Source organism: Oryzias latipes, chromosome 14, assembly GCF_053564925.1.
Source record: "Oryzias latipes strain Hd-rR chromosome 14, Olatipes_Hd-rR_3.1".
Taxonomy (NCBI): Eukaryota; Metazoa; Chordata; class Actinopteri; order Beloniformes; family Adrianichthyidae; genus Oryzias; species Oryzias latipes.
The window spans coordinates 21,302,379-21,322,491 of record NC_136250.1 but is presented as its reverse complement, the minus strand read 5'-3'; the positions used below and the strand labels follow the sequence as shown (position 1 = coordinate 21,322,491).

Here is a 20,113-nt window from a genome sequence, read left to right as displayed (position 1 = left end):
TCCAATTTTGCATAAAAAGACCATCAGTGGTTGGTTTGAAGTGGACTTTATTAATTGCTACCTCCTTAAGAGTCATTACACTCCTAATGTAAACCACAGGAACATCTCAGTTTGTGTTGAAATGGATTCATATGAACGTAATAAATGGGGTTTTTCAACCTCCTTTCATCCTTTGCTGATGTTCTCCTTCAAGGCAAAGCGTTTCAAAAAACTTTGATTAATTAGGAAAGTGCCGTGTAAGAAAGATCAAGCCGTTGGGTTACACGCTGTCGTCCGGTTTCATCATTCTCTCTCCATGCCTCTCCAGACCAGAGTCCACACTCTTTAGCATGCAGCAGAGGCTCTCTCTACCACGAGCACGATACATTATGGACTGATGCAACTACGATCAAGACCCTGCAACTGACTGTTTATTAGTCTGACAAGGATGAGTTCTGGGTTATTCAAAGGTAGCAGACTGTAACGGCATAAAGCATCAGGGCACGATTGCTGTTTGGACTCTAACAAGGAAGGCACTAATTTGTTGGGAATGACCCTTTAGATGCTTTGTATGTTCATTTTTTGGGTTCAGAGGGTTTGTCGTAATCTGAGCACCATGACGCAGTCTGGCCAATCAAAGGAAGCTGAGGGTGAAGATACTGTAGCATTCATGCTTCTACAGTAGAGAATGCATGAATTATGAAGGGAGCACTTGGGACTTGCAGCAGGGCAAATCATGCATAAATGCAAGAGTCAGAGAGAGTTTCTGAGGATGGAAGGGGTCCACTGCAGGACGCCTTCATCAGCTTCATTGACTGTGGAATTTACTATGGAAAGTCTTCTACTGGCCATGTACAAAACTTTGTTGAATGGCTTCGTTTGTCGTGCATCAAAATAGAACTCTTAGATTCTCATGCAAATACAGTATCTTGATGAGTAATTTGCTTTTCACCTGGGAATAAATTCTGCCGCAACCGAACCTTTTGGACGTGATTTACTCTCTAAAGCACCAGCACTTTTCTCTCATCTTTGTTTATCAAACCATAATGTATTTATTCATTTTGCTAATCCAAACATGTTCATCATGTAATAATCTGTGATATTTTTATCTGGAAACAGAAATCTGGTTCTGGCATTTTCCTTAACCAATCCTCTTAACCCCTTTAATCCCTGTACATCTGATTTGATGAAACTAGGGGAGAACTGATTGGGGAATGATAACAGATGTCTAAGTAAAAGTACACTGACGTTTGGTTTGGAACTAGAAAACAAATTCTTTTTTTGGAAAACTTAACAGTTTGAGTAATTTTGAAACAATGTGCTCCCACTTTTTTTATATAAATTGGTGAAAAATTTGGTCAGCAAGAGTGTCTAGGGCAGAGCTGCAAAACTTTGGTTCTCAATAGCTACCTCTGATTATTCTAGTTTTCCCAGCAACACTTGCAGCTGATTACATGATTTGGATCACTTAATCCAAATCAGAAATCCACGATTTTGGCTAAGAATCAGAATTCTTTAATATCATTGTACACAAGAGGTTGTTACAACAAAATCCAGATGCTCTCCAGCTGCTTGAGCAAAATAAAGAAAAATAAAAAAAATAAAGTGACATACATATTATCACTCTTTGATGTATCTTACATTTGTGCACTATATATATATATATAAAACGCCCCTCTCACACTTCCACGGGTGGTTTCTCCTCCAAGCTCCGGTCCTCTACCAGAGGCCTGGGAGCTTGAGGGTCCTGCGCAGTATCTTAGCTGTTCCTAGCACTGCGCTTTTCTGGACTGAGAGGTCTGAGGTCTTTCCAGGTATCTGTTGTAGCCACTCCTCCAGCTTGGGGGTTACTGCCCCAAGTGCTCCAATTACCACAGGCACCACTGTTACCTTCACTTTCCAGGCTTTCTCCAGTTCTTCTCTGAGTCCCTGGTATTTCTCCAGTTTCTCATGTTCCTTCTTCCTGATGTTCCCATCGCTTGGAGGATCTGTGCCCTGTCATTCTCTACCACCTTCGGGGGTGTTTCCCATTTTGACCTTGGGGTTTCCAGTCCATATTTCTGCACACATTTTCCTGTTTATTGTTCCAGCCACTTGATTGTGGCGCTCCATGTATGCTTTACCTGCCAACATCTTACACCCTGCAGTTATGTGCTGGATTGTTTCAGGCGCCTCTTTGCACAGCCTACACCTTGGGCCTTGTCTGGTGTGGTAGATCTGAGCCTCTATCGCTCTGGTGCTCAGGGCTTGTTCCTGAGCTGCCAGGATGAGTGCTTCAGTGCTGTCCTGTAGGCCAGCCCTTTCTAGCCATTGGTAGGACTTCTTGATATCAGCCACTTCAGTTATGATCTGGTGGTACATCCCATGCAGGGGTTTGTCCGCCCATGAGGATCTGTCCTCCAGCACTGTATCCTCTGCTCTCCATTGCCTGAGACATTCACTGAGCATACTGTCAGTTGGGACCTTGAGCTTGATGATGAAAGAACCTTTGTTTGGCATTTTATTTCCAGTGCTTCAGGTATGGGCATCTGGCTGTATCTCTTAGGTACTTGCTTTCTCATTGCACCTCTTTGAGCCTCTGTCAGCTTACTCACATCCTTCCGAGTTGCCTTGATTTTGGCCTCTAACCGTTGCTTCTGGTGGGTATTGTTTTCTCCCATGGTTGCTCTTTTAGCCAAGCATCTCAAGGATCACTGCTGCTGAAGTGTAAACCAGTTCATTGTTTTCTGTGATTGTTGTGGTAGGAATTGCCCTCAATGCTTCATTCACAGTTTCCAGAAGACTTTCAGGCGGTACATCACTTAACCATTGTAGCTGGTGTCGGAGATGTCTGGTGTTCATTTGAGACATGATCTTGTCTTTCAGGTTAGTTGCTGCCTCAGCAAATCTGTGGTTGTTGGGGCTGTGTACCCAAGCTCAGGATGAGAGTGTGGTATAGCGTCCTCACTGACCTGCTGTTCTGGCTCTTCCGTGGTATTGCAATTGTATTGTACCGATTCAATCTCAAGTTGTGATAGGAGTTGCCGTTTGTGAATGTTCGAGCACTGGACTACCAGTTGTTTAGCAGTTGGCATTGATTGTGGGATTACTTGAGTAGTAGCATTCTAACAGAACCGTGTTCTCACATCTATTCCTTCTTGTTCCAGTAGCCACTTTCTATCAGGTTTCCCTGGTCCCCCAGCACCTGACGAAGACCTTGTTTGGCCGGGCGACGTCTGAACCGGCATGACATGTGGCTCATTGTCTCTCATGTTGTGAGGTAGGCAGTAGCGTTAAGGGTCTTGCCCAAAGACCCTCACTGGAGGATGTTAATTGCTTACGATCGTTATGGTAATTGCCCCATTTCCATTGACAATTAATTGTTCATTCCGCCCCTGGGAATCGAACCCTGGTTGACAGTCCTGCACTTACCAACTGAGCTACCCAACCGTATATATATATATATATATGTATATATATGTATATATATGCGGTTCTTCTCTTTATTTATGTGTATATCTATATATCTATATATATCTATATATCTATATATATATAGATATATATATCTATATATATATATATATAAAACTAAGCTTAAAATTGCATTTCTTTTTTTTTTTTTTTTTTTTTTTTTTCTTTTTTTAACTTGTCCTGTCCAACAGCTGGGCAGACAGACGAGAGCTGAGGGCCTCTTGTGTTGGACATATTTTGCTTTAACAAGAAGGGTTATTAATCTTCTGACAAACCAAAGGTATGTCTGAATAAACCCCTTTTGTAATTGAGGCCAAACTTTATTAATTTCAATCATGTCTGAAAATCTTTGGTGTTGGACGGGACGGAAAAGGAAAGAGGGGAAGAAGAGAGAGGGACGCTAGAGAGAGGGGGGGGTAGGGGGTGATAATAGGAGGGGAAGGGGGATAAGACCATGAAGCAGCATACAGCAACAAGTTTACTGGTTGTTAATCATTATGGTAAGGTTCAAATGCAGTACAAAAAGGGCGGGGCCCGTCCACACACACACTCAAATGTTATAAACACACCTGCTAGCTGCAAAAATGTCCACCTGTCGACATGTACACAAAACAGATAGTGTTCACACACGCATACTTATGCCTTAAAACCAACTAGTGTGAAACATTTCAGTCATTCAGTCATGCAAGCTATTAGTGCAAAGGTGAGCTAACACCAGTGCTCAGGTGAGGTTTTATGTTCTTCTAAAATGGATGGTGGAACGTGAAAAGAAGGAGGGAGAGTGCCCAGCCATCCCCACCCCAAGACCCCCACCGCAGCAGCAGCGGCAGCCGGAATCCCCCCAACGCCACACGGGAACCGGCAGGGAACAACCGCCGCCCGGGCGACCAAGCCCGCCACCCAGGCCAGGGCCAGCAGGGCCGCCGCAAGGCCCCCAGAGCCAGAGGCCAGGGAAGCACGGAGGGAAAGAGAGCGCCGCCCCAGCCCAACCAGGAGAGCAGCCCCCCCGCCGCGCCGGGAGAACCCAACGCAGAGCCCCACCGGAGAAGGACGCCCACAGCCCCAAACGAGCACCCCACCACCACCCAGGAGTTCCGGGCATCCCCCCGCCCCAACCCCAGGTACGAGCCAGGACCCCCCAAGGGAGACCCGCTCCGCACTCCAGGCAGCCATCCGCCCGGCCCACGGTTGGTCCAGGGAGGAGCGAGGCAGGGGGCCCGCCGCCCCCGCCCAGGAGGGGGGAACCCCGGGGAAAAAAAGAGGGCCCACAAGGGGTGTTATAAATATGGCCCGACCAGGCTCGGCCACAGTTGGAAATTTGGCGGGGCCCAGCACTCAGGAGCAAGGACCAGAACCCACCCCCCAGGGACCAGACACCCCCGGCTCAGATGTAATGTGAACTCCCCCACCGCGCGGAGAGAGCACCGCCGGGCCCAGGAAGCCGGCACCCCGGGGACACGGCCGCCGTTGCAAAGGGGCCCGCACCCCCCACCAGGGAAGAGGCAGGGGACAGATGGACCCAGGTCCCACCTTCCTTGCAAAATGTGTGTGCGTGTATGTGTGTTTGAGATGGTGTGTGTGTGCATGTGTGTGTGTTTATGTTGGGATGTATATATTGAGGGGGGAGGGGTGTGTGTACTAAGGGGGGTGCAGTTAAAATTGGCGGGTAGGGCACTTAGGGGACATCTCCTGATTACTCACAGTGACGTCCCCTCACCCTCCCCACCAAGGGGCCCTAAATGTCTAAGGTGCGGTTAAAATTGGCGGGTAGGGTGCTAGGAGGACATCCGCTGCTTGCTGGCAGTGATGTCCAAGCACCCCCCCTACCAAGGGCCCTACATGTCTAAGGTGCAAGTAAAACCGAAAGAGGGGGGGCCCACTCCATACGGCAACCATAGGAGGGGGGCCACTGCCTAGTAAACCCCCCCCCAAGGCTCATCGCAGGCTAAGCCCCCCACCCCCTCACCCTATTATGAGGTTATATGAGGAAGGGGGTAAGTTGGGGACAACTGATAGACTGTCCCCCGGTGGTCAAACAGCTGTCCCCTGCCCCCCCCCCAGCAAGGGGGCCAGGCCCACCCAGCCCAGGGGCCCCACCCCCGGAGGCGCCGACACCCCAGGCCCAGCACCACCCCCCCACACAGAGAGAGAGGAGCCAGAAAGCGCCGGCCCCCCCCGGAGCAAGCCCAGGCCCCCACCCCCAAACGCCGGCCCTAGAAGAGCTCTGGTCAGGCCTCGACGGGACCGAGGCAGCCAACCGGCCGGGGAAACCGCCGATGGCCTCAGCGGAGACCCCGACCCGCCAACCCCCCCTGCCCCGTACCAATAGTGGACCCCCCCCCCTCCCCCAGAATGCCCCCCCACAGGTCAGGGCCGACAAGACCCCCCACCCCACCCCCCCCAAGACCCCGCAGCCGAAGCGGAGGACACCCAGAGCGACCGGGGGCCCCAAGAGGGTTGTCCCGTCCCGCCCCAGAGCCAGGGAAGGGCCGATCCCAGCCCCAGGCGTAGATGGGAAGCCCATCCAGCGCCGCTGGGCCCCCCCCCCGAGCAGCGCCCCCCGCCAACCCCCCCCAGCACAGGCAAAGGGACCACCCCCCCAAGCCAGGCCAGACCACCACCCCACCCCCCCACCACGCACCCCCACACCCAAGCCCAAAGGACCACGCAGCGCCCCAGCCCGCCCCACCCAGGCGCCGGACCCGATCCCCCGACCAACGGAGCCCCCAACAACCCCCGCCAGGCACCGGAGGCCCCGACCCCCACCCCGGCCCACGGCAGAAGGGCAAGGAGCAGCGACGACCAGGCCCCCCCCACCCCCTAAGTCACGGAGTTAGCTATGGGAGACCAGAGAGACCGAATTCTTTCGAAGTTACTTGAACTTTGGGCTGACATTTTTTCCAAGCTGATATGATCAAGCAGCAGATTTCTGTGTTGACTTATATTTATATTTTTTTTGCTTTTCCAATTTATTTAAATAGTTTTTTTAGCAATGCAAAGAGTTATGAAAATGATAGAGCCTAATCCTCCTTCTACATCGATGGCACTCATGTCACCAAGCACACAAAGTGACAGTGAAGCTGTGATTGAAACCTTCGAATTCTTTCGAAGTTACTTGAACTTTGGGCTGACATTTTTTCCAAGCTGATATGATCAAGCAGCAGATTTCTGTGTTGACTTATATTTATATTTTTTTTGCTTTTCCAATTTATTAAAATAGTTTTTTTAGCAATGCAAAGAGTTATGAAAATGATAGAGCCTAATCCTCCTTCTACATCGATGGCACTCATGTCACCAAGCACACAAAGTGATAGTGAAGCTGTGATTGAAACCTTAAGCCAGACTGATAGATCGGCACATACCTGCCGCCAGAGAGCCTGGACAGGCGTGCAGAACCATAGTGCATGCATGTAATTGTCGGGTAGATTACTGTCACAGTGCTGACAAATGTCTGAGTTACTGAGACCCATCTTGAACATCCTCTGTCCAGTGTAGTAAATTCTGTGAAGAGTTTTGAAATGGATTAGCTGCAGATTTGGACTTTTTGTCAGTTTAAAGGTGTTTAGACAAAGTTCTGACCAAAAACTTTCATCTGTGCTGATGCTCAAATCCGCATCCCATTTTGTTGTCGGAAGTGAAATATTGTTATCTAAATTGCATAAAAGTTTGTATATTTTGGAGAGAGTTTTATTCATTGAGAAATTGATCAGAGTGGTAACTACATCTGGTAGCTTTAAATCGTTGTCTCTGTATTTAAACTTTTTAGTAATAATTGATTTAAGTTGCTGATATTCCAAGAAGTTATATATTCCATGTTTGTCTTGAAGTTCCTGGGGAGTTATGAATCTTCTATCAATAATTATGTGCTCTAGTTGTTTTATGCCCCCTGCTTGCCAAGCTGGGAAGTGGATAATTTTTTTGTTTATGAGGATGTCTGGGTTGTTCCAGATGGGTGTCATTTTGCACGGTTGAATTGATGATTTTGATATTTTGAGAAATTCCCACCAGGCTGTTAAAGTGGCATTTATATTAATACTTTTGAAACAATCCTGTTTTTTAACTATTTGGCTAATAAATGGAAGATCTGACAGGTTGATCTTTCCACATAACGCCTGTTCCAAGTCTAACCATGAGTTAGTTTCTGGATTATTTTTTAACCATTTTAAGATATATTGTAATCTATTTGCAAGAAAGTAATTGTGGAAGTTAGGTAATTCTAATCCTCCACAGCTTTTTGTAGATTTTAAAGTTTTTAGACTAATTCTTGCAGGTTTATTGTTCCATAGAAAGCTTGATATGGATGAGTCTAATGTTTTGAACCATTTTAATGGCGGTTGTGTGGGAATCATTGAGAAGAGATAATTAACTTTGGGTAAGATTTTCATTTTTACCGTGGCTACCTTGCCCATAAGGGACAAAGGCAGGTTGGTCCAGCGTGTTAGATCGTCCTGTATGTTTTTCAGTAATGGGGTGTAGTTTAGCTGCACCAGTTCTGAAATTTTGGGGGAAAAATAAATACCTAGATATTTTATATTGCCTGATTTGACTGGTATTGTGAGTCCTTGCTCCGCATTACTGTTCAGTGGTAATAAAACAGATTTATTCCAATTAATGGAATAGTCTGATATAGAAGAGAATTCATTAATGATTGTTGCCGTTTCATTTACAGAATGTATATTACTTAAAAACAGTAATATGTCATCTGCATAGAGACTAATTTTATGATGGCTGTGTTTGGTTTTAATTCCTTTAATACTCTCATTCTGTCTTATTGCTGCAGCTAGAGGCTCGATAAATATTGCAAAAAGAGAGGGGGAGAGTGGGCAACCCTGTCTAGTTCCTCTTCCAAGAAAAAACCTGTTGGAAGTCTGTTTATTAGTTCTAACTGATGCATTGGGGTTGTGATATAATATTTTGATCCAATTGATGAATGATTCTCCAAACCCAAACTTATGGAGGGCAGCAATGAGGAACTTCCAGTTTACTCTATCAAAGGCTTTTTCAGCATCCAGTGATAGTATAGTCATTTCCTGGTTTTTGATGGTGGCAAAGTCTATTATGTTAACGAGTCTGCGGACATTATCATCCGAGTGTCTGCCTTTGATGAATCCAGTTTGATCAAAGTCAATTATGTGAGGAGTGACTTTTTCTATTCTCTGTGCTAGTGCTTTGCAGATAATTTTTACATCTGCATTAATTAAAGAAATGGGGCGATAGCTTGAAGGACTCGTGGGGTCTTTGTCTGGTTTTAGAAGAAGGATAATGTTGGCAGAGTTCATGTTAGGTGGTAGAGATTGGCTTTCATTGATAAATTTTACCGTTTTATAAAACGTTGGTGCCAGTTGTTCCCAGAATTCCTTATAAAACTCTGCAGGAAAGCCGTCAGGCCCTGGTGCTTTACCATTAGGCATAAGTAACAGAGCTTCATGAAGCTCAGACAACGAGAGCGGAGAGTCTAAATTTGTGATTTGATCTTCGTTTAACTTGGGCAGGTTTATATTGTTGAGAAATGAGTTGATACTTTGTTCTGATGGATTGATCTGTGGAGTGTATAAGTTTTGATAAAAGTCTTTAAACGCATTATTAATTTTTACCGGGTCATGGGTGACATTTCCTGTTTGGTCCATAATAGAAGTGATTGTTGATTTTTCTTTATTAATTTTAAGCTGATTAGCTAGAAATTTGCCAGATTTATTTGAGTTTTCGTATCTTTCCAGTCGAAGCCTTTGTATCTGGAATTGTGTTTGTTTATTGATGATGTCATTTAACTGCAGCTTTAAATTTTTCATGTCGCTCAGTATGTGTTCCTGTGCAGAAGCAGCATAAGCAGTCTCCAGAGTTTTTATTTTATTTTCTAATTCTAATAAATCTGCTTTCTCTTTGCGTTTTTTATGCGTTGAATAAGAGATGATTTTCCCTCTCATGACTGCTTTTGCTGCTTCCCAAAGAATACTTGGTGATATTTCAGAAGTATTGTTGAATTCTAAGAAGGTTGCCCACTCTTTTTTAAAGAATTCAATAAATTCCTGGTCTTTTAACAGAGATGTATTAAACCTCCAGGTTGAACCCGAGGGTCTGGGTACTTCCCTTGAAATAGTAACAGAAACTGGTGCATGGTCACTGATAATAATTGGATGAATGTTGGAACTTTTAATTTCTTTCAAAAGGGAGTTACTGACTAATAAATAATCTAAACGAGAGTGTGAATGGTGAACTGGAGAAAAAAAGGTGAACCCCTTAGTGCTTGGATGACATGAGCGCCACGCGTCGCAGAGACCCAAATCATTCATGTACTGCTTTAGAATACTTGCAGACTGCCATGTACGCTGATTTGCTGCTGTGCTGAGTCTGTCAAGTTCAGGGTCCAAAACCAGGTTGACGTCTCCTCCTATAATGATTGTGGAGTCAGAGTGAGCTGAGAGTGAGGTGAAGAATCTGTGAAAGAAGGAAGAGTCGTCAACATTAGGGCCATAGATACTGGCGATGCAAAAGTCCTTATTCTGAATGGATATATTAATGATTACAAATCTGCCTTCTGGGTCAGTAACTGTATCCTTATGAGTAAATGTAACATTTTTATTAATCAAAACTGCAACCCCTCTTTGTTTGGAGTTGAAACTGGCAGAATACATAGCTGGATACTGGGAACAGCACAGGAGTTGACCAGCTGATAAAGATAAATGGGTCTCCTGCAGCAGAGCTATATCTGCTTTAAGATCATTCAGGTGATTTAACACTTTCAATCTCTTTGGCCCAGAACCAAGTCCGTGCACATTCCAGCTAACGATGTTAAGACTGTTCATAGCTGTTCTAACCGGGAGAGTGCAAGGCTAAATAGTGCGTGTGCCCGTCCGTGTGCGCGTGCCCGCTGTGCGTTCCTGCTACACTGACGAGCGCTGTGCGTTGTGGGTGAACGTGTCTTGGCTATGAGCTGCATGTTACGTGCGTCCTGTGTGAGCCTAAGTGAGGTTTTTGCAGTTTATCAACGTGTGTGTGCGGGATCGCGTGTGCATGCTCTTATGCGCGTTAGTATGCGCGCGCGCCCGTTCCGTGCATAAATAAATACTCACCGTGGTTGCGTTGACTTTACCTGATTCACATATGAGAACATGGGAAGGGGGGGGGACAAGAAAAAAGAGAGAGGGAAAGAGAAAGAACAAAAAACAAAAACAACGAAACAACAACAGAAACATGAATGTGAGAGAAAGAAAAAACACTTTTCCTGAGAGGTGTGGATTATTGATGATCCGATTATTTCCTATTCAATTAAATAAGTTTGCGGGTTTCTTCTGGGCAGCGCAGATGTCAGTGCACCTCTGAAAGCCTTCAGCACAGCCAGGGTGTTACCTCTGGGTCCCGGAACAGCTTGCCATTCACAAAAAGTTTATCAACAGCAACCACCGCACGGGCTCCAGCAGACAGGTGCTTCCTCCTCAGCGGGAAGAGGATTTTCCGCCAGCGGAGGATCTCGCCTGGAAACTGATCATTCACGCTATAATGTGTGTCTTTCAGCTCTCGCCCTCTGCTTTTTACCTGCATCTTTTGTTTATAATGTTCAAATTTAGCAACAATAGGACGGGGACGCTGATTGTCCGGCCTCTTTCCTCCGAGCCGGTGAACCCTGTGGAAGGAGATCTTCTGGACTTCTTCCTTGGGGAGTTTCAGGTGGACCTCTATAAAGGACTTAACAATGTTCTCCGGGACTTCTCCTGCCTCTTCTGGAATCCCTGCGAACACTAGATTGTCCCTCATGCTCCTCGCCTGAAGATCCAGGAGGGTTTCCTTGATGGATCGGTTTTCCTCAGAGAGACGGGCGGTGTCGTGGCCCAAGATCTTCACGGTCTCTCTGAGGGCCTGGTTCTCCGCTGCGAGCTCCTGCACCTGCTGTTGGCTGAACTCCAGAGACTCTCGCAGACCTTGGAATTCCTTATGGAGGATCTCCAGCAGATTTAAACGGCAATCAAGGCTGGAGAGCCTTTTATCAATTGAATCCAGGATGTCACTCATGTTGCTGCCTGGAGAGGAGACAGCCCCCGGGGAGTCTTCGGGACGGTTGCGTTTGGTGGACGGAGTGGCGGTGTTGGATTTCTTCATGAGGCAGGTATTGAAACACTCGTCGATGTAATTCTCCAGATCCTCCAGGTCCTCCAGGTCATCCAGGCTGGCAAATGCTTGACAGTCAGATTTTTATTTTTTAACTTTCTGGATTATTTAAATATGGCGGTGTAATAAAATAAATCAAAAATGTTTGTTCACAACTTACGCGCCGCCAAGTAAACTCACCACACTCCTCTCGTCGGCTCTCGCGATACTACAGCATCACGTGTCTACTCACCACCACCTAAAATTGCATTTCTGAGTATTTCTTTATTCAAGTTTTTGTGAATCAGGAGCAGATGAAAAAGAAATGTCTGAAGAAGAAGACCTTGACCTAAAAAATGACAGATTTTTTTATTTTGAGATCATCATAATTAAAAGACCACTGGGAACATTTTTTTAAATCAAAAGATGATCGGAGTTAGACTTTAAATGTTATTTGAGAAGAAAATACAGGTCTTAGGATATTAACTATTTAATGGCCATACCTCACTTGGGCATTGAAGACTTACATCACTCCATCTAGTACGTAAAGCAAAGTCTGCAGCCTCTTGTTGTTTGCTAGTATGGCTCTTTTTGAATTGTATTCATTTTGGTACTTGTTTACAGTAAGTTCTGACAATGATCCCATGAAATCTGGTGCTAGTTGTAATTAGTGTGGTCTTGTGAGTTGTCTCTTACTAGTTTCCAAAACTGCGGGATTTTTCAGAGTATTTTTATTTTACCAAATGCAGCCCTTCTAGTTATGGGATCCCATTGTCTTAAAAACCCAGACTAGGCAGCTGGTATGTTGTTACTTTCACATTCTACAGTGTGTCTGTATTTTGTTTTGTGTCAAATGACATTGCAGTAGTTTTGCTTCAGCTGTTGAGTGCTAAAGCTTTCCAATCTTAATGATTTATACCTTTTGTCTCTCGTTTTTTTTTTTATTTGTTTGGCAAACGTCTATGTATGTTGTAGGTTCTAATTTACTGTCTGAATAAGAGGTATTAAAATATGATGCAGGGTCTTTTTAAATGGTTAAAATCTCAGAATGAGGTGTTTCTTTTAATTGGAATTTTAAACAGAGGGGGCCTTACCACAGAGACACAAATGGGGAGTGGGAGATTTGTAGACATACAGGAAGCAATTTTAGAAGAAAGGTTTTTTACAGTTTCAGGTGAGCTATTAGTGACGGCCAAAGTAGAAACGAAAGAGAACTTTGCCCACATTGTGTTTTAAAAACACAAATGCAACACAGGCAGACCCATATTTTTTGTTGCAGACTCCTGGCCAGTCGCTAGATTCAAAAAGCCATTTTGCAGCCGATCTAACTTAAGTTTGAGTTTTTTGTCATAATGCAGTTTTTTGTAAATTATTATAAATAAACTATACCTCAACAGGAGCACATCTGCAGCTACTGCTTACCCAACAAACAAACACATTTCCACCATATTTCCAAATTAAAAATAGTCTTTATCAGTTAGAAAATAACATTACTTGGTCAACACCTTTTTGGATATTGCAAAAATGTATCCGCTACAGTTTTAGTCTTTACAGAAATGGCAGAGTTTTTTCTGATCCAGGAGGAATAAAAAAAATCAGGAGTAGAAGTAGAGAGAAATTAAAGTATCAGCTACAGCTCACATTGGAAGGAATCTTTGCCTGAAGTTCTTCACTTCTGACTACCCATCACCTCCCTCTCACTCCCATCAGAATGCATATTATAAAGGCTGAATACCAACCTGCGGCCGGGTTCTGTGGATGTCAACATTAAACTGTGCTTTGAAAAATCCTGTGCTTCTCAAGATCATCTGTTTGATCCTCAAGTCAGATGTTAGTGAGCTATTATGTAAAACATCGCTAATCAGAGGCTGGTTTTTATTTTCTTCTTCTTTGAATCCAACCTGAGCCAACCCACCTGACACCTCTCCACCCCCCATGGCGAGCCCTCATCTACCATTTAAGTTAGATTTAAATCAGAGATCAGAAAGAATAGAGTTGTAGAAAAGGCACTTGTACCCTCTTCCCTACCCCAGGCATTCAGAGACTCTGATTTGATGTTTCGGAGTCACATGGCAGCGGGAGGAGGAGGAGGAGGAGGAGGAGGAGGAGGTTATAATTGATGGGAATGAGATCTCCACAGGCACTTGGCTTAGGTCAGAGGGGAGCAGATATGCAAGCTGCATGCGCCTGCCACTCTGATCCCAGCCCTGCAGGAGAGCAGTGGGCATCCGCCGTGCACGGATGGGCATGTGTTCGTGGGCAGGTTGTGCTCAGCGCTGCCAGATGGACACTTGATCACTTGTCATACAAATCTGGCTTAAACTATTAAGGAAACCCAATCAACAAGCGCTCGCAGTCATTACTGTCATCATCCCTGAATCATAATTGGAGTTTATTTCATTCTCAACGAGGCCACAATGTCTTTTTCTAAACCATTTTCATTCCCATGTTGACACATGTCCACACTTGATCTGGAGCTTGTTTTGAAAGTACACAACAATACATTTTACCTACAGATGCTCAGGAAGCTGCTGCACAGCTGCATGTCGCCAATTAACTTTTTGCAGTAGTTTTTCACAAACCAGCTGCACAGATTTTTGTAATCTCACATGCGCAGTGGCAATTATGCAGTTATTTCAAACCAGTAGAATGTTTGTGTTTCATCGGCTTGCTGTTGATTTACAGTACTTACAATAAGTTAAGGATTTAGTGAGAAACTCAGTACATGTTGTTTACAGTGTTTGTTTCACTTCACAGATATTCAGGATAGGGAGGCTGTTGTATTTTGGTTATATAGATACCTCATTTAGTGTTTTCCACTTAATGGTATCACTGTGTTCAGTGTGTCTGGCCTTTTGGAGTCAAAATAAAAAGAATTCCAAAACAAAAAGCTTTTCAAAGTGGCATCAATGTCAACATTCTGTGGGTAGAAAAAGTTGATTTTGTCAGTAAGTCATTCCAAGTTCATCATTCAAACAGCCATTAACACATGACGTAACTTAACCCACGAGCAGCACCATCTCGCCATAGCACACCTTCGTGTAGACAGTCAGATGTTGCAGGTAAAGTTTGCAGGAGAGTTTGTGACAGATCTAGGAGTGGAGCTCCGCCAGTGTCAGACCAGAACCATGACCAGTACCTAAGGACCTCTGACTTCAGACATGGTTTAGCAAACAGACCCATTTACCAGATGTGAGGGTTACTAGGGTTCCCAGACAAACCATTCACAGCCAACTCCACCACATTGACTTGAATGCCAGAAGACTTTAGCAGGTGTCTCCTCTGACACTGAGACACCACCGTGAACATTTGCAGTGGACACAAGACCATGTGACCTGGACAATGCAGCAATAGTCTAGTAATTATGGTTGTCAGTGTTGCTGGAGAAGGCGATGTGAGCAATATGCTGAGGTCAACATGGTCTCCAGGGTTGGCTTTGGTGGAGGAGGAGCAACAGTCTGTGCAGGCATCACCAGTCAGAGCAAAACTGATTTGGTTCTTGAACATGGTCCAGTCACTGTACGTTCTTATGTCAGAGATATCATAGAACCCATCATGGGCCCCTGATTCCACCAGCACATGGATGGATGATAATGCTCCATCTCCATCTCATGGTGCTAGAATTGTCACAGTTGGACTTCAGGAAGTGGGAGTGTCTCACATGGTATCACCAGCAATGACCCCTGACCTGAACCCCATAGAGCACGTCTGGAACTACCTAAAGCAGAGAATGGATGATCGGACCCCACCCCCAACTGATCTGAAAGAACTGTGTGCAGCACTTGTGGAAGAGTAGAAAACCTCAGAACAACATCATGACAGTGAGGAGCTGAAGACGTTGCTGTCATGCTGTCATTGCAGCAAATGGTGGAAATATCTGCTTCTGACATGGTCTTTTCCTGTTTTTGGGGCTAACTTTATTATTGTCTTTATTTTTGGGTACTAAATATCAAACTAATAATCTAAATAATTAGTTTGTCATGTAAATATTAATATCCTTAACATATTGTGAGTACTGTATGTTTTTCTTATATTCATCCTACTTTATAACTTTCAGATATGTTTCACTTCAGCAGTACTCTGTCACTATACTCAGTTAAAGTATCACTAAAAAAACCAAATTGATTGTAATTTGGAGATCAGGGATTTAAATTGACAATAATAGAGCAACATTTTGAAAAGTGTGTCATCTTTTGTTGCTGCCATGGCAACCTAAACTGTGACTTAACATTTCTTGTTGTCAGTGGAACAGAGGATACATGTCTCTTAAGGCAGTGTTTTTCAACCAGTGTGCCGCGGCACACTAGTGTGCCGTGGGAGATGGTCAAGTGTGCCGTGGAAAATTGCCCTCATTAACTGATTTAACAACATTTTCCATCTCCAGGAAATCAGCTCTGTGTTCATCCAAACAGGCCCTGATAAAACACTAAGAAATTGGGAATATGAAAGATACTTTTTTCTTTGTGTTTATTTGATTCTATTAAAGACATTTTGATAAGAATGACGGTACCGCGATTTAGCCGCAGCTTCAGCTGTGTTAGGAAAAGTTCCGCCCCTTTAACTGTCTCCACCAATCATTCTTAGGATCTTAATCACATGTCATCAGTCTGACCAATCAGAAGTGGTTAAAGTTTTCACTTCCTTGTTCTGAATTCTGCTGAAAAAGTCGCTGAGTTCTAAGAAAAATACCAGCTAAAGCTCGTCTTTAGCGGTGTAGTTTTCCACAGAATCCGGTGTCGGACCGTGGAACAAGTGAACAAAACAATGAAGCTCAGAGACGCGAGTCTTTCTGCGTTCGGCGGATTATTTAACTACATCTCCCATGATGCATTGGGTTAAAGTGACAGTGTGAGCGTCTGGGCGCATGACTCTCTCCTCTTAACGTTGTGAAACCACAAATCAAACAGTTTTTAAATCTTTTAACTTAACTTTTATTACATCTTAAAAAACAGCTGCAGCTTCCAGCCTTTTCTGCCACAATTATCGCAAAAAGGCATGTGAGATCATGGAGGGACTGTTGATCAATACAGACAGTTTCTCCTTCTTTTTTTTTTTTAATGCCGGTGTGCCGCAGGATTTTTGTCAAGGTTGAAGTGTGCCGTGGCTTAAAAAAGGTTGAAAAACACTGTCTTAAGGAACAAAAGATGAAGTATTTAGTTTTATATGGGTATGTACAAAACTGCCTAAAAGAACAAAATATAGTTGATATTCTTTTCAGAAAAATAGGTCAAGAAGTCTGAGCATTTTGGACCAGAAATGTCAAGAAGCAAAATAAAAGAAACTAATCAAAATCACAACTTTATTAAACGTTTAAGCACCTATAAAACACAACGTTTAGCCAAATTTAAACTTTTTTGTTATAACTTATGCAGCATTTCCTATAAATATTGTTTTGCCTTTTAAACTGTAGTCTTTGGTAATAAATGTTTAAATTTTCCCAATAAAATGGTAAAAAACATTTGACTTTTTTTTCAATTCTTCTGTCCTAAACTTAACGTTTTTATTTGATGAAAGCTATTTATTTCTGAACTGATAGATGGTTTCAAATTGGCTGCACAGTTGGACAGAAATGAGCCATCCTTTAATTATAAAATATAGCATCTGTGCTTCTACCAGTGCCAGATTTGCAGGGCAGGCTTTGGTTTAAAAAATTGGACATCTATGTATAAAAATCAAGTATTCAGAGCAGGGTTCTCCCTCAAAGGGAAGGCTGTGAATAAGAGAGAAAAGAAACTAAAATACAAGAAATCTGAAAACAAGTCAGGAGAATTACTGAACTAACAGGCACATTAAAATACACCCCTGAAATGCTTTAATGGGGCTGTTAATAGGTATACATGGAATAACAGGGTCCTGTTTAGAACATTTCACTCAATTGAGCATTAAAATAGACTTTTGTGTGTTCTATAACCTGTGAATGCTCATCTCTTTGACGTGAATCACCTGAAGGCTCGGTGAAGATGATTCTCCTTTGGGATCGTACCAGCGTGCATCTGTTTCCTCATCCTGCTCCTCATGTGAAACTCCTGTGGTTGATGTCTCTTTTTCCTGCAGTTCTGGGGCTACAGCTTCTCTGAAGTTTTTTGGCAGCTTGGCAGACACCTCAGGCAGTTTATATTTACAAGACTTTTATGCACCGGCCCAGGGCAAAGAAACCCAAAAGTCTTTTTAATGATGGAACACTTGATAAAGACACTCCTTCAAGAATGTTTATTTTCTTTTCCATCTTTTGAATTAATTTTTTTTACATTCTACTTAGCACTTATCTACAGGGCTTTCTATAAAGACATTTACAGTAGCACAATGTGCTCACAGTCCTGATTTAGAGCCAGACTGTGGTAACAGAGTCGGGCTGTGATCACAGCTGCTGACTTGTTGGTAGTGACAGGCTATGGTGCATCCGTGGCTTGTTAATGAACACCTCTGGCTTGATTCATCTTCTCGGAGCTGGTGTTAAGCACCTTTGGTCTCCAGGTGGTGGTGCAGGTGGCACTTAGCGACCCGGCTGGGAAGCAGCTGCCTGAAACTGTGGATGAGCTGGAAACAGGCCAGCTTCGCCGGGAATGCAGTGAGATCCACCAGATAAAATCCCCCGAAAATGTGTTGAGCCTCTGTGGACTCTCCTCACACTGTACAGGCTCCCACACACCTGCAAATACAGGTCAGTCCACCACCTGTGAACCCAACTGTGTTTTTAAGGCTTCATAAATAATTCTGTCGGAGATAATATTTATCTGTGCTGCTAACTTCATTTTTCCAGGGAGAAAGAAATGGAGAGGCATGCCGCCACATGGAAAATGTTCATTTATCTCACTGACTCAACTGTAACTGTGATCATGTCCTTTCTCCAAACACTAATAAAGAAAAAGGATAGAAAAAAATATATATATATACGTACATATATATACCAATGTTCTGTATTTTATGCACTATAAGGCACGCTTATAGTAAAAGGCTTAATTTAAAAAAAAAAACAGCAGAGCGCCTTATACAGGAATTCATTCTAATTTCTATTTTACCAATGTTGAGGCGATTTTCGGAGGGACACGGCGCTCTGTCAAAATGTCCGTCTGTTTTTTTAAGTGTTTCAATGTTGAGTGTTACTGTGAATACACTAATGCTGCTAACATTTAGTGTTGTCAGACTATGATTTACTTTTTTTATGTTTTGAACAAAGTTGAAGGTTAGTGTGGTTACAGTAACGTCTGTTTTAGCGGAAGTCGTTACGTTTTACTATAAAGGTTGGGGGCTAGCATAGTAATGCTTTTTTTGTTTGCTGTATCAGTTTTTTTTTTTTTTGCATGTCACTAACTAGGTTGGGAGTTACAGGTATTGTAAATACTCTAACAACGTGGCTAACTTATCTTATGTTACAAACAAGAGTTATAATGTCATAATGCCGACTGACTGACTTATCTCTGACTCTTATCTCACCTAATGCGCCTAATTTATGACATCATTCTACAATAATAGACAATTTATTGATGGTGCACTGTATAGTGTCGAAAAAATGATCGACCTTGGGAGAATTTCAGGCAGGCAGCTCAGCAGTGCATTTACCTGTTTACTCCTCAGCCCAATTAACCCACCTGTTCCGTGACCTACTTAAAGAACCAGGTGTGTCCTCCACGCCCTCTGTCATCCATTTCTGCGAGCGCTGTGTTTGTCGCCCCACTCTCCTCCCCGGCTTCTACCTGTTAGCTCCGTTGTGGGGTAGTTTTATACCCAAAGTTTTTTATGGAAGATCTTGTTTTTTTGTATGTGAATGGAGCCTTTTGCCAAACTAAAAGAAAAATCTGGAAAATATATCATTCTCTGCTGCATGAGTTTTCTGACTGAAATGGTTAATCAAATTCTCCTGTTTCACCCAGCCAAACTTTAACACCCGTTTTTTAAAATTATTATTCGTCTCTATTATTAAGCAGGGAGCTGCACAATATAGAAAATATGTCTAAGTGAAACATCAATCTTAAAAGGTAGATATTAAATCTTTGTGTGCTTTCCTGATCTACATATAAAGTATGAATCAAGCCACATACAGATCTCGGCTGCCCTGAATGCGCACTCTAGATGAAGATGTCTGAGGGGTGTCAGCTTCACCATGACAGGGGCACCATGAAGGGCAGAGAGGAGCCAAGAAAAACAGGTGAAGAAAAACTCTGTCAAGGAGATGACAAGCTGCAAGTAGAGGTTCTCTGCAGTTCATGCTGATCTCAATTGCCCAGCAATATGGAGTACATCTAATCAGCAACTTTTTTACTAATTTTATCTCCTAATATTTATTTGCTAGAAATGATCAGAATGCATCAAAGCGAATACGTTTTGGTGGGGATCCGGATCTTTGCTTCTGTTTTTTTGGTTGCGTTGCTCAGATGTTGCTCTGCCTTTTCATGTCCCGTTTTCTGTATTTTTTCTGTTCCTTATCATCACAGCTGCTTGATCTTAACACCTCAGTCTGTTCAAGCCCCTGGCCTTCAGTTGCTATTTGATCAATCCCTTTAATCACATTTTTTGATTTCCCAGATTTAAACATTTTCTTCCGACTTTGTTGTTATTTTATGTAGTTTTTCAGTTATTTCATTTATGTCAGTTGAATTAC

General features: G+C 43.4%; 1 protein-coding gene across 2 annotated transcripts in view; it reads left to right on the top strand.

Annotated features, from left to right (window-relative positions):
• The window catches only part of lhfpl7 (LHFPL tetraspan subfamily member 7), a 163,609-nt gene that overhangs the window by 22,299 nt on the left and 121,197 nt on the right, over positions 1-20,113 (top strand). Inside the window, exon 2 of one of the 2 annotated variants that reach the window (XM_078930337.1) lies at positions 17,989-18,237. The exons of the other annotated variant lie outside the window; for it this stretch is intronic. Within the exon in view, the coding sequence (XP_078786463.1) occupies positions 17,989-18,222 (234 nt within the window). The 3' untranslated portion in view covers positions 18,223-18,237. Of the gene's footprint in view, positions 1-17,988; positions 18,238-20,113 lie in introns of those variants that run through there. 2 annotated transcript variants of the gene reach the window in all.